The following is a 24,678-nucleotide window of genomic DNA, read 5'->3' on the forward strand; positions in this document are numbered from 1 at the left end:
CATTACAGCTGGGACACTGTCCAAAGTGTAACATCTCCCTCTTATCAAGGGCTTGCCACATTTCCAAGGTCATGACAAGAACATGTGAGCCTTCCCTCAGCTGTCCCTGACAGTCTGGCCTCAGGTCCTCCTTGCAGGGGGTTAAGTGGCCTGTATCTTTTGTGCTGTGCCACCCCCTTACTCCTGGCCATCAAGTGGTGTTTCCCTTAGGTGTTGACTCAACCTATAAGCCAGGGGTCCTCAAACTACGGCCCGTAGACCACATGAGGCGGTGCGATTGTATTTGTTCCCGTTTTGTTTTTTCACTTCAAAATAAGATATGTTCAGTGTGCATAGGAATTTGTTCATAGTTTTTTTTTGGCCGGGGCTGGGTTTGAACCCACCACCTCCGGCACATGGGACCGGCGCCCTACTCCTTGAGCCACAAGCGCCGCCCCATAGTTTTTTTTTTAAACTATAGTCCAGCCCTCCAACTGTCTGAGGGACATGAACTGGCCCCCTGTTTAAAAAGTTTGAGGACCTCTGCTATAAGCTTTGGAGGCTTCTGAGAATTGAGCCCTTCTCTCCTCACCATTTTTTTTACAGATTTCTTTTTGGGCACCACGAGGATGGAAGTTGGGACCATAGCTCTGAGTCCCAACCTTGTCCCTGAAGTTTTCTGGAATTCCCCAACCCTTAGGACCCTGAAAACACTATTTCAAATAGACTTGGAATCAGGCTAGGCCACTAACTAGCCTGTAATCTTGGTCAAGCCACTTCATGTCACTAGCAATTATTGTCCCTGTCTATAAAATAGGAAGGATATTCTTTCCTCACAGAGATGTGAGGATTAAGACAATGTCTGTGAAAGATTCCTTTGATAATTATAACATGCCTTGCAAATGCTTATTTAGGAGTACTGATGGTGGGCTAGAGTATTTGCTTATGTCTGGTATGTGCTCACTCTCTCGCATGCCCATTTCCAAGGTCATGACAAGAACATGTGAGCCTTCCCTCACCTGTCCCTGACAGTCTGGCCTCAGGTACGTGTACATGGTCACTTTAGTAAGAAGCTTCTTACTGAGGCCCTTCTTGACCTCTTTTTAAAGATTTTAACCTTGGAGTTAACCTTAGCTGCTGGACACCGCAATAGGAGTTGTTCTTCACATCGTAGTGTCTATGACAGGATATCCTAAGAGTTGTGCAGTGCACAACATGTGCAACCATAGGTGATAACACTGGAATCTGGCTTCTTCCCAGGAGGTGTCTTCCATTTCCCCATTGTTTAATATTGTCAGCCCCCACCTTGATAAATGTTTTCATCTGGCTCACTTTTTATTTCCACAGTACTTTTTATTTTCTGCTTTCTAATGTAGTATATAATTTACTTATTTATTATGTTCGTTTAGCATCTGTTTTTCACCAGTTGCTATGTGAGCTTCTCAATGGCAGGGATCTTTGTTTTGTTCACTGACATAGTCCAAGCTCCTAGAACAGTGCCTCATCTATAGCAGGCCCTCGATACACAAATATCTACCGAATGGACATACCTGTCCTAACGCATCTTCTGTTGCTGCCCCTAGAACAAAGAGATGGTCTTGGGCCTATTCCCTTCTGATGCTCAGCTCATCCCCTAGCATGTCACTGATGAAGGATGGGCTCTCTTAACCCTCCTAACAGGTGGTGCTTGCCCACCCTATGACCCCTGGCCTTAGGGGTCTGAAGCCAGAGCAAGGTGAAGGCGACTTATCTCCTAAGGGTGGCCAGAGCATCGCAAACCCTTAGGTGTGCCAGGAATCTGGTGGGGAGGCTGTAGCAGCTATAAAGGGGTCTCCTCCCACTTTCTTCCATCTCTTGGCCCTTAGAAGAGCCCTGTGAATCCCCTTCCCTGGGGCTGTGGGTTTGAAAGAGGAGATACTCACTGTAGGCCTCCACCCAGATCAAATGAAAAGGTTTTATTTTTCCCCCAAGTTCAAAGCTGCAGAAGCCCTACTACTTCTTGAGGGGAGTAGAGAAAAGACCTTCATCTCTGCTGAGAACTTCCTTCACCACCCGTGCTCCCTCTCCCTGCTGTTGCGGAGGGTGGGTTCTGGAAGTGCAGATGGACCCCATTAAATCTGGGGGAGGGTCCCTTGGCACTCCATCTCTGCCAGCCCTGGTGCATGCCTGAACAGCAAAGACTGCTTGGCATAGCTGGATGGGTCTGAAACACTCTGCTCCAGCCAGGTCAAGGAGGGAGGCAGGCTGTTCTGCACTGGAACTTCTAGCTGCTGGACACAACAGCAGGGATGGTTCTTCATACTACAGTCTCTGACAGGTAACCAAAGAGTAGTGCAGGGCACAGCTTGAGCAGCTGTATGCCATGACTCCAGACACAGCTTCTTTCTGGAGAGAGAGATGTCTGCCATTTCTCCCACAAAGCATGTTATTTCTAGGTAGTCCCCTCCAACTGGTTTTAGCTATTGAGGTTCCTTCTAAATTCTTCTGAAAGGGGGATGGAACTCTGAGGCTTTGTAATGTTAATATACCAGCCCACACAAATATCAGAGACCCCCGGAGTTCAGGCCCTGAGCAGGGCCTTGACCGGCCTTAGGGTGGATTTGTGTGAATTATAAAAAGATACCCAGCCAGTTCTAGGGCAGATGTAGCCCAGGGTGCACAGTCTGAGTATGCTTTGATCTTGAGCCTCCAGGTCCCCAGAGGGGTTATGTGGACGGTGGGGTGGGTACTGCCTTTCTTCTCCCCAGCAAGCCTCCTTCCTCTGCTCAGCCCAGCATAGACACCTATGGGTTAGTGATGACACCCCTCCTGCTTCCCCATGGGGTGACTCAAGGGAAATGAGATCTGCTTTCTATATACTTCTTACTTTCCCTCTTCTCCTATTTAAACCTGAAGGTGGACATCTGGCCCAAGGTGGCTACAAAATCTCTATTGAGGATTGAATGACTCCCTCTTCCAGGATTCTACCAGGGTTGAGGATTACCAGGACCCTTCCCTAGCTTTGGTTGCCAAAGAGGACGCCTCCCAGCCCTGCCCCAGGCCCGGCCCTTTGCAGATCTCTAAGATACCAGCTGTTAGCCTCTGTCTGCCCATAGCCTGCCCCTCAGTGATGGAGAAGGTGGATCTTCTTCCTCTTCTGCTTCTAACTTGTCATCATCATCATTAGGGTTTATTACCTGCCAAGTCTCAGGCGCTGAGACTCCTTCCTCCCCTGCTTGTCCCACATCAGTCACTGGCTCAGTGACATGCAGGATGTGGATGTTGCACAAGGTCTTTTGGCTGAAAGGTGTAGTGTCCAACTGGTGGGGTTTAAATAGAATGGGGTGGCAGATGCACCTGCTGAAGCAGGCATCAAGGAACAGAGAAGCAGAAAGGCATCCCCGTGCTCATCACAGCCTTAGTGGGGTGTCTAGAATTGTGGCAGTAGTGGTGACTGTTTGGGTTAGGATTGGGTAGCAGTTGGGTTGTGCTCAGGGTGACACTGTATTTAGCAATATGCTAGTGGCTTGGGAGAGATTAGAGGTATTAGGATGAAGTTTTTAGTCTTACGGTTGTGGTTAGCGTTGGGTTAAGGTTATGCTAAAGTGGAATTCAAGACTGTGGGTTCTTTTCAAGTGTATGTGTTGTTGGAGCCTACTGGGTAAGTCAGCACTTTATAGGCACCAGCTCATGTAACTGGGGACAGTTTTCCCTAGTGGCTAAGAGCATGGTCCTCAGGCAGACCTCAGTTTCATCTGACTGTGGCTCACCACCTGTTTGATGTGTGAGTTTTTTCACCTCCCTAGGTCTCAGAATAAAAGATGATGATACCAATCCTGGCTGCACAGGGCTATGGTCAGAAAAAAATAGAAGAATGTGGATAAAGGGATAAAGCACATAGTTAAGTGCTCAATATTTGCTGGCTACTAGTTTTTCTTATTTGGGGCAGTTAGAAACAGTGCACTTGAAGGGTCCATGTGGACAGGGTCAGAGGAAAACAGCAAGGTCAGCGGAAAACATCAAAGGATAGTGTCCCAGGGGTAGGAAAGCTGCAGGAAAGCCCTCAAGCCTTCAGGTCTACATGGACAAGCGACCAGTGGTCATTGGAGCACAGAGTAGCTTCACCCTTGGCAGAGGGCTGCAGCCTTTGGACTGCAGCCCTCATTCACTGGACAGCGTTGGGAGGATCCGTCCTCCACTCACTCTCCTCTGGCCTCTGAGCTCCTGCTGGGGTTCCAAATTAGCTGGACCGGACTGGAAGGCAGAGGGTGAAGGATGGCACCCCAGGACCCAGAGCCAGGGTGGAGAGGGGGCAGTGGAAGATCTTCAGCACATTTACCAGTCCTCACAATGACCTTGTGAGGAGGATATTCTCATTCACCCTACTACACGATGAGGAAACCGAGGGCAAGTGTGATTCTAGCCCAGCTCTGCTCCACTTTGGAACCTGTGCTCTCAAGCATTTTGCTAAACAGCCGGCAGAGCAGGTGGGCACAGGCAGTTGCAGGAACATCCAGCTTGGCTTGGGGGCCATAGAGGACTGGGTGAGGCTGGGTTCCAGCCTCTTTTGAGAAAGCTACTGACGTGGGTAAGGGCCTGGAGCAACCACCAGAGGAGAGGAAGGCAGCTTGTCAGCTCATTCAGATGTTAATGTGTGCGTTTAGCCAAAGTTTCCCACGTTGGGCTTAAAAACAATAGTAAGGAGAAACATTTCAAGCTTGTAGCCGTACTCACAGCACTTAACTGACTTAAATCCTCTAGGATTTTTGTTTCAAAGGAAAAGATTCAGTGCGATGAAGCAAGGAGAGAATGGAAAGACAGTCAAAGCTCTTTTGTGGATGTCTAGAGGAAGGTTCTTCCTGTTTGGTTTCCCTTTCCAGGGCTGGCAGCTCAGCCAGAGTCACCCTATGGGTGTGTGTGCGTGCATGTGTGAGACAGGGCGTGGGTGGAAGCTGTGGTGGGAACATGCTTCAAACGTCCTAATGGAGATTTTTCAGGCCCTGTGAATTCTCCTTTTGAGCTCAAGGTTTTCAAATATATATCGGGTTTCACCCCTTGTCCGGAACATAGAGGAAGTTTCTGATTTATGGGTCCAGTAGTTTTTCCAGTTACTCCATCTTTAAATCTGCCATCAGTTAATTAATTTGCCACTGTCAGAAAAGGCACTGTGAGCTTCCCAGGTGAAAATCACTTTGGCAAAGTGAAGCGGTATTATGATAACAGTAATAAAAAGGGGGACTCTGAAATGTACACTTGTTTTCACTTGTGTAACTAATTGAATCAGTGTCTCAGGGTTCCTCCTCCTCCTCCTTCCTAAATCACAGCACACACACACTCTCATAACCTTGCAGGATAATTTCCCAGAAAAGGATTAGAAAGGGAAAATGGATGAAATGCAAACTCATCTGATGACCGTGTTGTAAGAGGCTGCATAGGTCCCAGAGGGGTGCATTTGTGTGTGTGTTTGTCTGTCCATCTGCCTGTCTGCAGATGACATGGTGAAGATTGCTAAATGATTCCCAATAATGAAATGCGAAAACACATAGTTCCTTTGCTAGCCACATAGCTGTGGTTTTGCGTCCATGATTCATTGTGGAAGTGAGTAGCTGCGACAGGCATTCTGTGGGTTGCTTTTTTTTTTCTTCATCTTATTTCTCCTAAAAAAATATTTGTGCAAGGTCTAAAATTCAGGGAAGTCAAGTACTTTTTGAAGAGAAAAATTCCTGTTTCTTGCAAAACAACGATTACAGATCAAAACTTCTGGAGCTACCACATTTCTGCTTCTAGCTGTTGCCTACGCTGCATTTTCCTCCTGGAGCCTTAGCTGTGCCCACGACCTGACATGTCACCCACCTGTGCCCAGGGAGGGAAGGGGCTGCATCAGAGGCCTCTTGGAGGAGTCTGGATCTGTGGGGGCAGGCGGTATCCTCTCTAGTCCCCAGCCAGGCCACACCCTTCCGCGACCTCTTCCTTGGGGAGAAAATTGATTCCACATTTCTTTCTTTCCTGACGTTCTTGGGGCAGGGTCAGAGGCCCTACAGAATGCTGTCGCATGTGAGGGTGGAATCCTGAAATAATTTTTGTCTTATAATTAGATAAGCCTGGGTTTGAATCTCAGCTCTACTACTTAATTGCCATGCTGCTTAGAGCAACTGATTTAACCTAGTGAGCCTCAGTTTTTTCATCTATAGGGTGGGGATGACCATTTCTACCTTATAGAATTGTCACCAAGATTTACTAATACATGTAAATGCATCTTTTAGCTCTTCTATGGATGGCATCCACTCTTACTTGTTCCTTCACCCTGGGGTTCCCTGAGCTTTATGTTTACATCAGAAAAGCAGCAGCAGTCACTAGAAACTCTGAAGGTTTGCCCAGGTGTTTGCTTCTTGCCCTGGTGAGGTTTTCTGTCATAGCCAAGGGTGAGCAGCAGGGTAGGAGTTTTACCCACTGAAGGCAGACAGTGCTAGGGATGCCCTGGTGAAGGTTAACAGCCCCACTCTGTGCCTCAGCTCTATAAAACAGGGGATGTTAGTTCCTGTATTGTACTAATTAAGGTGACAAATATAAAGGGACTAGCAAAAACAAAAAAATAAAATGCCTTAGCAGGTGTCTGGTACACCGTATGTTGATGGGTTTGGGCAGCTAGATCACTGAAGGAACTTCCCAGGTTGGAGTCCTCATTCCCATAGAACTCTCCTTTCATGTATGCCCCAGCATGGGTTTCCAGCCCTTGGGAGAACAGGAAAGACAGGCTGGCTGTGGTCTGCTGGACTGGTGGCCAGCCCCTGAGGATTGTATCCCTGTCCCAACAGCCCCAGCTGCCTGGGTGGACCATGGACTTGAGTGGGGTAAACGCATCTGAAGTCAGAGATCTGTGTTCACTGTCCAATAAGCCAGGCCTGCCAGACTCTGTGTGTATGTTGTGGGGTGGGGTGGGGGGGTTCCAAACGCCATAAGAGAACTCAAGGAGAACTTCAGGAGGGGACACCTCAAGGCCAAGTTGATGGCGGTGAGATGCCCATATGCCAGGCTCTGTGGCTTTGCGAGATGGGCCCAGCTCAGTCCCCTCAACCTACTTCTCTCATCTCCCTGCTCCATCTTCTCTGCTAATCTCCTATAGCACTTGCCAGGTCCCTTGGCCCTGCCTGTGTTTTCATTCCCTTTTAGCCACTGCAGTTGTCAGCCTCTTCTGCTTTTTATACACTTTCTTGTGGTTCCCGCAGCACCATCGAGGCATCGTGTCCAAGAGAGTTCAGCCGCAGTGATGGGAGAAGCAAGATGAGCTTCCGAGCCCAGCAGACCTGAGCTTTAGAATCCTGGCTTTTGGCCATTTCTTGTTTAAGCTTGGGCCAGCTCTTTTCCTTCTTCATGCCCCGAATTTCTCCAAAGTCATACCAGGATAGTGACACCTACCTCTCAGGTTGTTGCTGGGGGACCATTACTGGCTATGTCTATTGACATACTAATTGGGTTTGTGCCTAAGTGTGCTAACTCCAGCCAAAGCTCTAAGGTTTTAGTGACCCAATAGCAATTATATATATTAAATTCACAGTTTGCTGAGAGGGCTTTATACACCATTGATTCTGTAACCCACACTTAGCACACAGGCAGTAACAAGAGTGGGGTAACAAACCAGTGATGGCTCAGAAGACCAGTGTGCCAAGACGAGCTGAGTGGGTCCTTCAGGGGTTCTGGCAGAGCTTTTGGTGATAGCTGCTAAAATGCAGAGAAGCCCTCAGCACTCGAATGGGCCAAGCCTTCAAAGGTGTGTTAAACAAGGACAGGTCCTGGCTACTTTTATGATCCTCCCAATAGGACTGTTTTCATTATCTCGGTCACCTTTTACTTTTTATCCATTTCTTTCAGGTCTTGGGTGGGGGGGGGTACCAGATGATAACAGGTATTATCTTATCACCTCAATCCATTGCATATACGTTCATCACTCTGAGAGAGGGGTAAACAACCACTGTGGGCTTAATGTCGCACATGAGCGACTCCATTTCAAGACATTAAACATGAGTGACTCCATTTCGAGACATTAAAATCACAAGTTATTATGTTAGGGACCTGTATGAGGTGGTATGTGTTTGGTGCCTGGTGCTCAGTCCATGTTAGTGAGTGTGGCGGTTATTTGATCAAGGTGAGTTGTGTGGGGAGTGCTGTGGCTCCCAGAGACTCTGCCACCTCATCCCAGCCATGCCCCTTGGAACAGCAGATACCCAGAGGAGAAAATGCCAGGGGCCAAGTCTCATAATGGTCTGATCTCTGCTTCAGCATAGCTGGCTTCCCATTCTTGGACTTGGGAGGAATAGCTCCCCTTCAGCACGAGCTGACATCTCATTCCAGGAGCAGGGGAATGCTTGACCTGAGCTCTAGCTGCATGTCTGAAAACACCTGTTGTCCTTCAGCTCAACATCTGATGTCTGCCGCACAGCAATCTGTGCTAAGAGAGGGCCCCCATAGCTGTGCCTTCTAAGAGACATTCCAAGTAATAAGCCAGGAATAGATAACATTCTCCTGTGTAAATCCTGCCCTCCCTGTAATGCCTCTGCCATTCACTTTATGTGTGCCCTGGATGGATTTGTCAGGCCAGCTGGGAGAAAGGACGTTCAAAAGAAGGATCATCTCTGAATCAGGCAACTGACAGGCTCAACCAGCTTTCCTTCCTTCCTTCCTCCCTCACTCCCTTCCTTCCTCCTTCCCACCTTCCCTACCTCCTTTTCTCCCTCCCTCCCTCTCTCCTTCCCTTTCTCTGAGGCACAAGGAATACTAGATGACTTGGACCAAGGCCTTGCCTCTAAAATCTCAAATCCAGCCATTTGACATGCACAAGTAGTGAAAGCACATTCAGCCCTTGGCAAGGCATTCATGAGTGCTCTCATGAAAGCCTTCATGAGGAGACGGGGAGGTGAGCAACCCAGGACAGGTAGGGGACCTCCAGGGAGGAATCTTCCATGACCATCAGCCTAAGAGACCATTCTTAACCTTGTTACTTCCTGGTGAAAATACCTTCTTCAAGGCTTCCCTTTCATGCACGAGGTTCATAGGGTGAGGCCTGGACTCTTGGCCCTCTACAGCTCAGTGCCAAAGTATAATTCTCAAGCAGCAAGACTGTAGGGGTTTATAGTACAGGTTCTGCAGCCGGAATATCTGTAGGATCCCTGTTTTGATTCCTGGCTTTGTTAGTCATTGACTGTGTGACTTTACACCAGTTACCTACCTTCTCTGGGCCTCATCCATAAAATAGGAATAATGATAATACCTATTTTCTAATTTTAATTGTGACTAAATGAATTAATATATGTAAAATGCTGAACACACTGTCTGGCACATAATAAGCACTATGGAGCTATTTGCTATTAGTATTTTCATCCTTGACCCCTCCTGTTTCCCCTTTAACCAGATGGACCTGGTTACCCCCTGAACACCATGTCAGTACATTCCTGAATGTGTACCTTTGTGCTCGTGGTTCTCTCTGTCCTCCCCATCCCTTCCTCCAGCTCATGTCTCCTGCCCTCTGGAACCTTCCCCAGAGACCCAGCCCCACAGCCATGCCTGCTTTGGGAGACTTGGAACATTCTAGATGGACAGCCTACCTGACCTTGAGACTCCTGGCTCCTGCTGCTGTCCTGCTTCTCTGCTCTTGGATTGTTATGAAACATTCACATGCAAGGTCTTGTCCCAGGCCTGCTGTGTGTGGGCGTGCACGTTGCACCCTGTGCAGAAGTGTACATCAGTGGTTGGTTGAACCCTGAAGCTAAAATCTTCCCAGTCTGTATTCTGCTTACCCAGAGTCTGTACCCTGCTACAATAGGAAGTGGGGGCAACTTCTATAAACTGGCTGTCCAGAGGAGCCCCCTTTTCTAATATGTACCAAGGCACCAGGTGTCCCAGGCCTCTTCTTACCCCTGACCCCCCAGGCCCCCACCAACCTGGATCATACACTCTCTTGGGCAAGATGACCTTCCCACAGTGCCTAATGGGACTGTGCACCTTGGCAGTGGAAGCACAATGAATTCATGAAATCCAGGTTCCCTGTGGCGTGACAGGTCTTCCCAGGGGGAGTTGGAGCCAAAGACCTCAGACTGCCCACTGGTCGTGGCTAGCTGCAGACTGGGGCCCAGACAGGGCTGGCGAGATAGCTCCAGCCAAGCAGGAGAGCTGGAAGAAGCCACGGAGAAGTTCAAAGTTCAGGGTGATGAGTATTTGAACTCGTCAGCAGCTGTGTGCCCAGTGCTGTGATCACTTCATGGAGGATGTAAAGAAGGGAGGACCCAGTCCCTTCCCTTCTGGGGGGTCTGCATCCCTGGCTGAGCTCTAGTCCTTTGGGTGGTCCTGCTGGGCCCAGAAGGAAGCAGGGGAGCTCTTGGAGGGGCTTCTCTTTAGAGTGGGAAGGAGAGGGCTGTTGCTTCAGCACTTTGACATTTGGGCAGGCTAGGTAGAAAATGAGGGGCATTTCCTGGGGCCCTGGCCAGCCGTCCGGGTCACCTTCTCCTGCCTCTGCATGTGATCCCAGTGCCCAGGCAGCCTGCACTGGCTCTCTCGCCCTGCCCCCCCACCCTGCCCCCTCACCCAGCCAGGAGAGGACAAAAGCCATCCAGCGTCTTAAGTGGCAGTGATGAGGGCTCAGCAGCCTACACAGCCAGTTGCTCTATGGAAAACTGTCTCTACAGTCGACCAGCACCTGAGGGTCTGGAGGGTGGAGGAGAGGGATGAGACTCACAAAGGTCTCTGGACCATTCAGAAACTGAGGCAGCACCTAGTTCAGAGCTGCCCTTGAAGTGGGGAGTAGGTCTCTGGGTGCCTCCCTCCCCCTCTTTCCCTAGGACATGTGGAACCCAGGCCCCCTCTGCCTCTTATTCCTCTGCCTGGCGACAGGATGCTGTGTTCCCTTGGAGCTGGCTGGGAAGTGGAGTAGGGTACTCTGGGCAGGAGGGACGCCCCTAGGGTCCCACCCCAACCCCTCAGCCTGGCAGAGGTATCTCTTGGGATCTGAGCCTTCTGTTCTCTCAGACCTGGGTGTGGCCAGGGAAGGAACTAGAGGCCCAGAGCCACAGATGGCCAGGTGGGACTGAGTGCGGGCTTCTGGCTGACCAGTGCGGCAGGGTGGCTGGTCACGGCAAGTGCAGCAGCAGGAGTGATCTTAAGGCAACTGGGGGACACCAGGGAGAGGGCTGCCTCTTAGCCCTTCCCACATGGGCACCAGGGTGTGAGGGTGCCCTTGTTGATCCTGCCCGTCAGCATGCCAGGCCGTAGGAGAGGGCAGGGTCCCGTCCATGCGCCATTTCCCTGGGCATGCTGCCCCCACTTGTGTCACTGTCTTAAGTCCCCAAGGGTTTGGCAGCCAAGGTCTGCCTGACTGGCCTGTGTGTGAGGTCTGCCTGGCTAGCCAGGAGGAGAGGGGAACAGAGCTCTGTCAGGAGCTCACCCCCTGAGCCACTTGGGAGAGGCCAGGGCACCCACAGCCACGGGGAGGAGCAGCCCCGCCCTTTTGCCAGCGGGAACACCCTCGGGCTTGCTGCTTTCTCCTTGCTCCGCTCAGGCTCTCTGGCCACTCCCTCCCAGTGCCTTCACAGCCTCTTTCTTCATTTGCCCCTTAAGCCTTTGTGTCCCCTAGATGGCCTCTTCCCTTCTTTGTTCTCTCCTTACTCTTCTATTTCTCAAACTATTTAGGTGGGAGAGCACCTGGCAGGCATAAGGAATGCCGCGAACTATCAATATAGTTAATTCCATGATTGGAGCTGGAAACAGTTTTATTAGCAGAAACTATGACGATCGTCTGTATGTGCAAAAGGAAAAAAAGAAACCCAGCTATAGGCACACGCACGTGTCTGTGAAGAGAGCAAACTGTGGAATGAAGTGTGGTGGGCTACTGCCACATTTTTCCATTAATATTAATTTATGGCTTGGTCATTTGTTTAATCATGTGCTAGCAGACAAGTGGTAGTAGACGCCAAAGCTTGGAGAAGAATTTACGTGAGCAAAACTTAAAACTGAGACCATTCTGTTCATTAACACGTTTTCCTCTTTTAGGTTGAGAAGTGTTAGCAGAGTTAACGCCTCAATCCAGCAGTGGTTTGTTTGAAACACTGAAATGTGGTTTGTTTTGCAAACACTCCCCAAGTGAGATCATCCTCTCCCTTAACTCTGCACCCGTCACCTCTATTCCTGCTATCTCTCTCTGTGTCTACAGCCCCAGAATTCCTGCTATCTCTCTCTGTGTCTACAGCCCCAGAATTCTCTCCTGAGTTCTGCCTCCTGGGTGTTTCCATCTTGAGATCCTTCCTGAGGTTCCAAACACTCACCATGTCAAGCCCATTATCCACTTCTTGGGTCTCTCACATTAAGATCTTAGTCCCTGAAGCCCCTCTCTCCTTGTCTAAGCCAAAGCTAGGAATTATTTATGTTTCTACATCTTAAATATTCCTTGAATCCGTATCTTCTTCCTGGCCCCCTCCTGGGCCACTGCCAAGCCTAGACCACAGCCAAACCTTCCAGCTGGCCTCTAGCCCTCCCCTTTCTGGCCCATTCTCCACCAGATAATCTTTCACCAGATTAATTGTCATTTAAGAGGGCCTACTCCCTCATGTCCTGGATCTGTTTGAAGACCAGGAATCTCTCGAGGCTAGCATGTGTCCCCATGCACCCCCTCATCTTTGGAGGGGTGCTGGTCCCTTTGTCCAGCCCTCACTAGGGCTGAGAGGGTAAGATCGTTGCCATCGTTAGGCTCCAGAGCCTAGCATGGGGCACTCAGCACATGCTTCTTCAGTGGGTGAAAAAGGGTGGCTGTTCCTTGGACCATGTCATTTTCCTGCTCCCAAAGCTCCAGCCACTCCCCTTTTCCCATTCAGTACAGCCCACATACTTCCCCAATATTTTAGAGGTCCCATCATGGAGGCCCAACCTATTCTTTAATATCCCAAAGCCTCAATGTCCTCATCTGTAACGTGACAAGAAAGAAATGACCCATGGTGGGTGGATTTAGGATGAAGTTACCAGGTTTGGTAACCTGGCTTCTGCACTTAAGAGTTCTGCAGCCTTCAGCAAGGTATATAGAACCTCCAGACTGTCAAACGGGCAGAGTGAGCATCTCACTCTGAGGTTGCAGAGAGGGCTACGTGAGAGAATGCATGTGACATGGATCACTAGCACGGAGACTGGCACAGAGTAAGCGTTCATTAAACTATAGCACTGGTTTATTTCCCACCCCCTACTTCCCACTCCCTGTCCCCACACCCTGCCATGCACACATAGGTAACCACTGTTTGTAATTTTCCAGATCATCCTTCCAAGGTTGCTTTATGAATATGCAAATACTTGCAACATGCAGCCTTATTTTCCATATTTTACATAAACATTTACATGCCCTACACCAGGAGTCAGCAAATGTCTTCCATAAAAGGAGGCCAGACAGTAAATATTTTAGGCTTTCTATGACACATGGTACCTGCAGCTATTCAACTCTGTTGTCAGAGAGAAAACACAGTCACAGACAATGAGCATGGCTGTGTTCCAGTTCAACTTTAAGAACACTTAAATTTGAATTTCATATCATTGTCTCATGTCATGAAAAAATATATATCCTCATTGATATAAAAGAGCTGCTGCTTTCTGTTTCCAGAATGTATTACTCCATTCTGCGGACAGGTCCTGATTTGTTCAGCCAATCCTCTACTAAAGGACACTTAAGTTGTTTCTATTCTGTACAAAACATTTTGCTATTACAAAATAGTGTTGCTATGAATAATGTTCATACATCATTTTAGACATTTACTTGAGAGTGTTTCAGATCTCCTGGAGGTAGGATTCAGGGATGTGTGATTTACGGGAGGTGTGCTAGGGGAGAGAAGGAGCAGCATGGGAAAGGCAGAAGACAAGCGAGGACGTGGCCCGGATGAATCAGGCTTTGTCCTGATGGAGGATAGAGCTTCCAAAGTTGTGCCACCTTGGGGCAAGAAGGCCAAGGCTCTTGAACTTCCCTTTCAGGCAGTCATTAGTTTTGTGCTCATGGTGGCTGGTGCGGGAGGAACATCTCAGGTGGTTCCCATGGGCTAAAAGCATGAGTTGGAGGTCCCAGATGTAGCCACCACACCTGCAGCAGCTGGGGGTGCACCAGCTGGGAAGGGGACCCAGGCAGGTGGCAGCACCTACCACAGCAGGTCTGCAGGAGGGTCGTAGAGGTGGAACTGCAGGGTCAAAGCATAGATGCATTGTTATGTGAATGAACATCGCCAAATTGCTTTCCGTAAGGGTTGCTCTAATATTCCTGCCAGCAACGTCTAAGAGGGCCCGTTTCCGTATAATCTTGCCAAATGAGTGTGTTATTCAGCTTCTGGATTTTTCCTAATCTGATGGATTAAAAAATGCTGTCTCAGAGTAGTTTCCATTTGCACATCTCTCATAAGGAGAAAGGTGGAGCATATGTTTCTGTGTTTAAGAAACACTTTGTATTTTTTCTGTGAACTGTTTGTGCGTATCCTTTGCTGATTCTCCTAGGTCTACTGGTCTCTGTCCTTTCTGTTTCTAGGAACTCTTTAGATGAAGATTCATCTTTTGTCTGTGATATGAGTTGCATATATTTTCTCCATTTTTTCATTTATCCTTTTACTTAGTGAAAGTGGTTTTTGCCAAGCAGAATTGTTTGGATGAGTAAATGCATTTAGCATGATGCCTGCACCTGCCTGGCACCCAGTGGTTATTGTTTCTGTTCCTTGCCCTGCTCTCCATTCTGTGCTTTATCCAAACTGGGCTCACTCTTCCTTAATGGTGGCTCATGCTTCCTACTTTCATGCATATCTTATGTTATTTTTCTAACCTAGAATGCCTTTCTACTTATTTTGAGCTGTTAAAATCCTACCCATCTCTGAAGCCCCATCTCATATGATGCTTCCTCCCTGAAACCTTCTGGAGTTTCTACTACATATGGTCTGTATTACATCTGAACTTTTGTACCTGTCAGCTATCACAGTCCACGTGGGGTCCTAGTTATTTGCACATATTTACTGTGCTTTTTCTGAGCCTCTGTTCCCTTCTCTATAAAATGCAGCTTCTGGGAAGAATAAAGACTTATTTTGATTACAAAACAAATGCATGTTTATCTTGCATGATCATATTTCTTGTTAAAAGGCTTAAAAATGTAGGACTATATAAAGTTTTAAATGGTAGTTCCATATACACAGGCATTCTCATTCCCAAGGACTAGCCATTATTTCCAGATCTTCCAGACTTTTGCTATACCTGTATGTTTACTTGTGGGGAAGAGGGTGAGAAGTTTTTCTTCAAATACAAAACCAGAAGCATACTCTCCATGTTATTCTGCAAATAGCTTTTTTCATTCACTAATATGACATAAATTAAGCAATATTTATGAGGTACCTAGCTCAGTGCTCAATAAATGATAGTTATAGCTATTCTGCACCTTGTAGTGATATTTTTAAACTTTCTTTTTAGCAGTAAGACCTTTTTCAAATGAAATAGTATAGTTGTACCTCAGGACAGTAAGATATGCACGGGACCCCTGTAGATACCAAAAATCTATGGATGCTCAAGTCTCTTATGTAAAACAACATACAGGGTGGCCATAAAGTTCATATGCAATTTAAAATAGTGTGCAATTTTAAATTGCACATGAACTCTGTAGCCACCCAGTATTATCTGCATATAACCTATGCAAATCCTCCTGTATACTTTAAATCTTCTAGGTTACTTATAATACCTAATACAATGTAAATACTATGCACATAGTTGTTATACTGTAATGGTTTTTAATTTTGTTTTTTTGTTGTTGTTGTCATCATTTCCCCCCCCTAATATTTGGGATCTGCAGTTGGTTAAATCTGTTATGCAGAATCCATGGATACAAAGAGCTGACTGTATTTAGAGCCCGATTTATAGAGTGGTTCCTCCAGGCTAGAGTGAAGTTGGAGGTGGGGTGGAGGGCACAGAACCCTCCCCGACTTGTCTCCTCATTGCTTGGTGTGTCAGGCAGGAAGTTCACACATCCTACACATTGAACTTAGTGGCACCATCATGATTACAAACTTCCCAGGAAGTTTTCACACAGGTGTGAAGATACCAGCCAACTGGGATGGGAATTCTTTCTCCCCAATTTTGTTGAAAGAGCCCCAGAGTCCTCAGGTGAGAGCAGATTTTGGTAGATCCAGTGGCTGCCTGTTGGCTTGGTGCTGGTTTGTGATGGAGTTTCTGTGATCCATAATGAAATGAAGACAGTAAGGTCAATGTTGTGAGATTTCCACAAAGTTAAGCTGTTCCAATGTTTCTTTTTGGCATTGAAATGTCTTTTCTTTCATGACATAATGGTGACAATGATTGGTAGTTGTGTGTGTGTGTTTTAATATCTTCTCTACCTAAATAAAAAGTCAGCAATTTTATATTATGCCCCCCGCCATTTCTTTTTTCTTTTTTTTTTTTAAGTCAGAGTCTCACTTTGTCGCCCTCGGTAGAGTGCCGTAGTGTTACAACTCACAGCAACCTCCAGCTCTTGGGATTAGGTGATTCTCTTGCCTCAGCCTCCCGAGTAGCTGGGACTACAGGTGCCCGCCAAAAAGCCTGGCTATTTTTTTGTTACAGTTTGGCCAGGGCCAGGTTCAAACTTGCCACCCTCGGTATATGGGGTTGGCACCCTACTCACTGAGCTACAGGCGCCGCTCCCCCAACCCTCCCCTCCCACCCCATTTCTTTCAAAATTTTACTGATCCACAAAATTTTGGTCCCTTGTGGCAGCTTGGCCAGGACTTTCCTGGACCAATCCCAGAAAGATAACCAGTTCCATTCTTGTGCCAGGTAGGTTTGGCAACTGCTGTCTTTTGATGAAATTGCAGCAGCTCTTCCAAGACTGATAGTAGATGGAGCCACTCCCAGGGTCTGTGTTTAAAGGAAGTCACCTTTTCATTAAGGTTCTCATTTGCCCTTCTTGCCACCACTCTGTTGTCCTTAAGGGGAGCACTGCTTGTTTAGACCACCTTGGGCCAAACATGGCACCTTGGGCACATAGATAGAGGTGAAAGCAACATGAAGTACCACTTTACGCGTATTCATAATCAGCAAAGTATAAAAATTAATAATATGCTATTTCTCTTGATGTCCCGCAACCAAACTCAGACTAGGATGGGACACGTAGCCAGAACTTGGCTAAGGGTTTGTGATTATTTTTAAGAGAAATGAGCACAAAGGCCAGACGATTGGGTTTACAAACCCCACAGACCACAATCTCCACCCCATCCTAGCTGCCTATGCCCTACTAAGTGGTGAGGGCAGTAGCAACCAGCTGGAGACTACCCAGGGGCCAGAGATAAGCCAAGAGCCTGCATCCCTGCCCACCTCTGAGGACTAAGCTAGGGTTTATGAAGGGAGAAAGCCGTCTCCTTCTATGGGTCCTTTCAGTATAAGACAGAGGACTTATCAAAGAACTGGGGCTTCCTTCTTTACTCTGCTTTGAGCTTCTCAAAAGGCAAGGATTTTTTTTTTTTCTTTTAGAGACAGAGTCTTACTTTGTCACCCTCAGTAGAGTGCTGTGGCGTCACAGCTCATAGTAACCTCCAGCTCCTGGGCTTAGTGATTCTCTTGCTTCAGCCTCCCAAGTAGCTGGGACTACAGGTGCCTACCATAACGCTCAGCTATTTTTTTTGTTGTTGCAGTTTGGCCGGGGTCGGGTTTGAAGCCACCACCCTTGGTATATGGGACTGGCACCCTGCTCACTGAGCCACAGGCACTGCCCCAAAAGGCAAGGATTTTTAATTTCTGTCATTTAATCCCAGATCTCCATCACAGCAATAGATGACAGTGAACAGGGCTCAGAGCACTCTAGTTATTAGAAGTGTGTTGACACCAGATTTGAGATTAGGTACTTGACCCTTCATATGTAATGACACTTGAATAACAATAACAAGTGGTGTGGGGGAGTATTTTTATCTCCCTTAAATGAAGAAGAATTTTAAGTGACTTAGTCATATTTGCTTATTTGCTTGGGGGAAAGTATTTAGTATGAACCATAACCCAGACCTTTTCCCCCTTCACCCATGTGATTTTAAAATTCTGGCATATTTTTCATTGTGAGACCATTGACTTATATTTGCAAAATAATCTCATGGTCTCACTCACGACAGCCCAGTGAGGTAGGGATTGCTGTTCTCGTTTGCTGATGAGGAGTCTGCAGCTTAGGGGAGCTGAGTGACTTGCTCAAACCCATACTGCTAGTAAGAGACAGAACTGCTTCTTTCTGGCCCAAATCCCAACCTCAAGCCTCTGTACTGCCAGGCCATGTCTACAAAAAGGAATGCATTGTTTGTTTATTTGGCTTTCTTCTCCACAAAGCTACCCAATTGACCCTTAAGGGATTTGAACTGTGGAATCTTGGTGCCATTAGCACTGAGTGCCAATTAGAGAAACAAGTGACAGCAATGTAACAATGAATAAATAACATAATAATGACAGTAAGACACCAAGAAAGAACCCAGAGTTTCCATCTTGTCCAGGTTGGAATGCTTTTTGTCAAGGTCAAGTTCAAAGATGGCAGGGGTTCTGGGCAGAACATGAGCTATCCTTTTGACTTCTCTAGAATGCTTTGTGGTGTTGGCTCTAATCTGAGCATAGTACAAGCCTGGCATCCCAGGGGAAGACTTCCAGTGACCCACCAGCTCACCTTCCTCTTGGGCACTCTCTTAGAAGCCGTTGGCAGGGGCAGCGCCTGTGGCTCAGTGGGTAGGGCACTGGCACCATATACTGAGAGTGGTGTGTTCGAACCTGGCCCCGGCCAAACTGCAACAACAACAAAAAAAAATAGCTGGGCATTGTGGCAGGTGCCTGTAGTCCCAGCTACTCGGGAGGCTGAGGCAAGACAATCGCTTAAGTCCAGGATTTGGAGGTTGCTATGAGCTGTGATGCCACGGCACTCTACCAAGTTCTATAAAGTGAGACTCTGTCTCTAAAAAAAAAAAAAGGAAGAAGAAGCCCTTGGCGGGACTGGGTTTCTGCTGCAGCTGGTGGTGCCAACCTTCTGGGAATGACAAATGATGCCTAAGGTTTGGCCCATGACAGGCACTAACAGGACTAGGGTGGCCCACAGCACCTCTCTCTCACTCCATCCCCCAAATTAGGGAAGCAGGGTGAGATCTGACTGGGGCCTGTCAGGGTAAGGGTTTGTTGCTGGTGGTACTGGGAAGAATAGTAGCATTACTGTTCACAGGAGTTCAGTTCTGAGCCAAGGGCACTGGGGAAGGTCTGGATAGATGGTGAGCTGGTTCGAGTGGCCAGGCTCTGACATCTCTCCTTGTTTGGCTTCTGCTAGGAAAGGCTAAGAAGGAGTTTGTTCATGGCCTGAGCATCCAGAGCCAACAGAACTAGGGCAGGGATGGAGGAAGAAAAGTGTCCCAGGACCTTTTAGAGCAGCCTACCCAATAACAAACAAGGATGTGTTCAAATCTATGAGCAAACTTAAATAGTCAAGACGTCAAAGGATATGAGCAGAGAATTTTCACAAGTGGTAAATAGATACCTGAGAAAAATTCAACCTCAGAATAAAAAAAAAAGGTAGATAGAGATGAAAGCAACATTGAAGTACCCACTTTACACTTATTCATAATTGGCAAAGTATAAAAATTAATAATATGCTATGCTGGCAAGGTTGTACTGTAAGTGGTCTATACATTTTGGTGCAACTCTTTTAGAAACCAATGTGCTAATGTAAAGCTGGAGCCAGAAATGTTCATACCCTTTGATATAGTCATTCTAGTCATCGTAAAGTAGTAAACTTTTCAAAACCTTTCTTATAAAAATCTTCAGGCATGTAGAACAAAATAGAACACAACGATGAATTCCCATATACTAAAGGAATATTTTAATAGAAGAAAAAGCCATATGGGTAAGGATGTCCACAGTTAAAAATTGAAAAGCAATCCAAGTATGTAAAATCAGAATAGGTGAATAAATTGTGCTTTATCTTCAGATAGACTATCAATAGCAAAGGACATGACAAATATGAAAATGGAATTGTAGCAAGTATGATCCAATGCTAAGTGAAAAATAAGAAATTATAGCCGGGCGTTGTGGCGGGCGCCTGTAGTCCCAGCTGCTCAGGAGGCTGAGGCAAGAGAATCGCTTAAGCCCAGGAGTTGGAGGTTGCTGTGAGCTGTGTGAGGCCACGGCACTCTACTGAGGGCCATAAAGTGAGACTCTGTCTCTACAAAAAAAAAAAAAAAAGAAAAAAAGAAAAATAAGAAATTAAATTGTATTTATAAGATATGAGGATAGTGTAAAATTATATATGTGAGCAAAGGTTAAAGGAAAGAGGCAAAAAATAATTTGCGGTGTTGGAGTGGGAGATGATGAATTCATGTTTTTCTCCTTAATATTGTTGTTGTAATAGTCTTACAAATAAAAACAAATAGGCTCATGGCTATAATCCTAGCACTTTGAGAGGCCTTGGAGGGAGGATTGCTTGAGGCCAGGAGTTCAAGATCAGCCTGGGGCAACATAGCAAGACCTACCTCTGAAATTAATTAATTAATAAGAGTGGGCGATTCTAGCCACCACCCCTGAATCAATCTGTGAGTGTGTATTTGTCAGGCACCCATTCCACAGGTTATTCCTGTTAAGGGTTGTGTTAAGCGGTGACAGGGGATAGGCACAGGACTGGTTTAGAGGGCAGGGGCTCTCAAAGACTCTCAGAATGTTGGAGCTACATGGAAACAATCTAACGCCTTCATTTTGTAGTCAAGAGCCCTAAATCTCAGGGAGGCTAAGTGACTTGCCCAGAATAACCCTAGAAAAGCCTGGCTATTCTACATCAAGGCAGGCATTTCCATGCAGTTAACCAGCCAGCCTTAGATCAGTCCTCCTGCCTTGGAGGACTAGGCGCCTCTCTATCCAGAAGTCAGATGCGCATGTGTGGGGAGAAGGCAGCAATACAGAGAATATTCCTCCAGGGCAAAGGCAGGGAGCGGCCATCCCCGTGAGGGATGGCACAGAGACACTGTTCTAGGATGTAAACAGGTTGCCTCTCTTGGCTGTCTCCACAGGACCCTGAATGCACTCAGCCAGACTCGCCCCTCCCAGCAGCAAGTGGGACTGTCCAGAACTGTCCGACTTTACCCAACTGCTGCGGCCAGTGGCCAGTTGACTTCCAATGCCCTGCCGTCAGGACCAGGTCCTGAGCAGAGAGATGGCACCCAGCAGGGTCTGGACCACCTCTCATCTCCCTGGGGTAAGGATGCTCTGTCTCATGTCCTAGAAGAGCAGGGCATCTAAATCTCTGCTTCCCCCTCCGCTCTCACAGAGGGGCTGAGTTGTCACTTTGTCCCTCATTTTCCCATCAGCCAACAAACACTCCCTGGGCACCTGCTTTGTGGTAGGCTTTAGGGGCCCACACCAGGTGATCTGGCCTTTGCCCTTGACTGTCCTATTTCTGCACAATCTGTCCTGCCCTCTTGCCTTTGCTCTCTTCATATCTTGCCATGAACCTCAATTCCCTAGCCCCAGTCCTTCCACCTCATCCTTCCTGCAAACCCACACCTCCTAGATCAACTCAACCCAACCAATTGTTTCCTTAGCATCTACAGCTGGGCCACTGCTTTCCACAGAGGAAACTGAGTATATCTCTAGACTCACACCACAACACACTATTGTTACCCAGAAACGCTTCTCTGTGTGCCTGGACATTTTCTCCCTCCATTCCTCAGAGTAGCTTCTGGGTCTCCCCAACTCTCCTCAGGTCCCTTCCATCAGCCCATGGCTGCACCCCTCACCTCCCAGAGAGCTCCTCAACCCATGAACACCACTCCCTTAGCTGAATCTTTACCTGAGCATTTAAAAAATTGAGATGAAATTCACATAACACAAAATTAACCCTTTTAAAGTGTACACTTCATGGCTCAGTGCCTATAGCTCAGGGGTTAGGGCACTGGCCACAGGTTCAAACCCAGCCCACACCTACTAAACAATGACAACAACAACAAAAATAACCAGGCATTGAGGTGGGCGTCTGTAGTCCCAGCTACTTGGTAGGCAGAGATAAGAGAATGGCTTAAGCCTAAGAGTTTGAGGTTGCTGTGAGCTATGACACCACTGCACTCTACTGAGGGTGACAAATGAGACTCTGTCTCAAAAAAAAAAAAGAAATAGGGCCGCGCCTGCACCGGCCCCATATACTGGAGGTGGCTGGTTCAAACCCGGCCCCGGCCAAAAAAAAAAAAAAAAAAAGAAAGAAAGAAAATAAAGTGTACACTTCAGTGGTTTGAAAACGGTATATTCACAATTTTGTGCAACCATCACCACTATTTGATTCCAAGATTTTCATCACTCCAAAAAGAAACCCTATGTGCATTCACCAGTCACTCCCAAGTACCCCCGCCCTCCCCAGCCCCTGGCAACCACTGATCTCCTTTCAGCCTCTGTGGATTTGCATGTCCTGGACATTCACAGAAGTGAAATAGAACATGTCTGTTGTGATTCTTTTCACTTAGCATGTTTTTGAGGTTTATCTGTGTTGTAGCATGATTAGTCCTTTGTTCTTTTCTCTGGTTGATGACCCCCTTTTTGCCTTTTTGAAGGGGAGGTGTCCCTCTTGTCTAAGGCAGCCCCCCTTTCCCGTTTCTTTTGGAATGCTAGGCATCGCCCCCACCTTCTGTATCCGGACCTGTTCCTCTCAGCCCTTCCCCTTCAGCATCTACACTCGCCTCGGCTCTGCCAGTCGCACACACACGTCTCTGCTTTGCTCTGGCCTCCTCTCTAGCTCCTCCCTTCACAGTCAAGCTTCTGGAGCACATGGCTTTCATATACTTTTCCACTTCCTCCTCGCTCCTTCCTTCCTCAACCCTCTGCCTTCCAGCTTCCCTCACCAGTCCCCCCTACTGAATTAATACCTTTCCTTTGCAATTCCACTGCTACCACCCCGATTAAATGAAGTGAACTCGGCTCATGCTGCTGCCATGCCCTCCCAGCTGATCCCCCGGCCTCTTGGCCCACCCTCCACCCCACATCTTGCTGAAGAGGCTTCTGTGGCTTCTCTACTTTCCACCAAATAATGTGCCTGATCCTTGTTCTAGTATTCAGCCCCCCTCACCCCTGGAATCTGACTCTAATCCTTCTCTGAGCCTTTACATTTCTCCACTTCTCTCCCCTCTCTGGCAAGCCTGGGCTGCGATCCATGCCCCGCCCCGGGTTAAAAGCCCGGCTGCAGCACTTGCTAACTGTGTGACTGGCGCGACCCAAACTTCTCTGAGCCTGTTTCCTTAACTGTAAAATGGAAATATGAGGTTGGACATATGAAAATTGCCCAAATTCTGCCATAATGGCCTACAAAAATGGCAATTTCTATGGTTCAACGTAAAGTAATACCCACTTAAGAGGGGTGAGTTCATGTGCATGAAGCAGGAGTTTGGTGGTGGACACATCTGTGATGTGTATTACCTTCTCAGAGGCATCACCCTGCCCCACCATGGGCTTTCGCATCGAGTAGGTGTTCAGTAAATGCCCCCAGGATGGACACTCGTCCCATGGGCCTTTCTAACCAGGCTCTGGCGGTCATGGCTGTGCCTCTCAGCCCTGCCCCCTGGACCCAAGCCCTCTCTCTGCAGGGCTGAACCTCACAGAGAAAATCAAGAAGATCAAGATCGTCTTCACTCCCACCATCTGCAAGCAGACCTGTGCCCACGGGCACTGTGCCAATAGCTGTGAACGGGGAGACACCACCACCCTGTACAGCCAGGGTGGCCATGGGCATGACCCCAAGTCTGGCTTCCGCATATGTGAGTCCCTTGCCCCTCAGGTGGTTCCCCGGTAGCCTTGGGGGGTGGGAGGCCAGAAGACCTGGACTGCTCAGGACTCAATCCCACTGCTCTTATGCTGTAACCCCATGAGTTGTCCCAAATCACATGGAGAGCTGAGTCCTCACCCACCTCTGTTGCGGCCTTGCTGTGCGACTCTGGGGGCCCCCTAACCTCTCTGAACTCAAGTCTCCTCAACAGAGGAGTGGGGGAGTTCATCCTAATGCCCCTGCCCTGTTTCCCAGAGAGCAAGGGAGGGCATGAAAGGGCTTTTTAGAAAGGCAGGAGCTAGTTATTATCTCCCCTTCTTTACTCTCGGGTTTCGTGAACGGTCCCTGTGTTTGGGGTTTTGGGCTACCCAAGCCATCCAGATTTAGGGTCCTGCTGCCCCTTTCTGTCTGCCATCACTGGCCGGCCACAGGGTGGGTGCTGCTATTCTCCCACCATTGGTTACTGTGAGGGTTGATGTTGCAGATTTCTGCCAGATCCCCTGCCTGAACGGAGGCCGCTGCATTGGCAGGGATGAATGCCAGTGCCCCACCAACTCCACCGGGAAGTTCTGTCACCTGCCTGTCCCGCAGCTGGACAGGGAGTCTCCAGGGCGGGGGTCCCACCGTGGGAGCCTGCTGGAAGCCCCCCTGAAGCAGTCCACCTTCACGTTGCCTCTCTCCAACCAGCTCGGTGAGTGCTGGTGCAGCTAGGACTGGGCAGAGCACCAGGCTCATGGATGTGGTCAGCGGTCACTGTTGCTGTGCTGGGTACAGGGCAGCGGTCTCCAGCCATGCCTTTACAATCAAGCCTCCCTCTCTCTGCTCACCCTCAGCATTCAGTTTCATTCCTTAACTTCTCTTTCCACTCCCCTCTGAATTCACCCACATGTTTTTGCCCTTGTCCAGTGCTGGGGACCCTGGGGAACAAAAAGTAGGAAGCCACAGCC

The 24,678-nt window shown here is 48.0% G+C and overlaps 1 protein-coding gene across 1 annotated transcript in view; it reads left to right on the forward strand.

Annotated features, from left to right (window-relative positions):
• Positions 1-24,678, forward strand: part of LTBP2 (latent transforming growth factor beta binding protein 2) — a 100,201-nt gene that overhangs the window by 29,510 nt on the left and 46,013 nt on the right. Inside the window, exons 4-6 of the mRNA XM_053601425.1 lie at positions 20,997-21,181; positions 23,553-23,723; positions 24,216-24,422. Coding sequence (XP_053457400.1) covers positions 20,997-21,181; positions 23,553-23,723; positions 24,216-24,422 — 563 coding nt within the window. The remainder of the gene's footprint in view (positions 1-20,996; positions 21,182-23,552; positions 23,724-24,215; positions 24,423-24,678) is intronic.

This window comes from Nycticebus coucang, chromosome 9 (assembly GCF_027406575.1).
Source record: "Nycticebus coucang isolate mNycCou1 chromosome 9, mNycCou1.pri, whole genome shotgun sequence".
In the NCBI taxonomy this organism is placed as follows: Eukaryota; Metazoa; Chordata; class Mammalia; order Primates; family Lorisidae; genus Nycticebus; species Nycticebus coucang.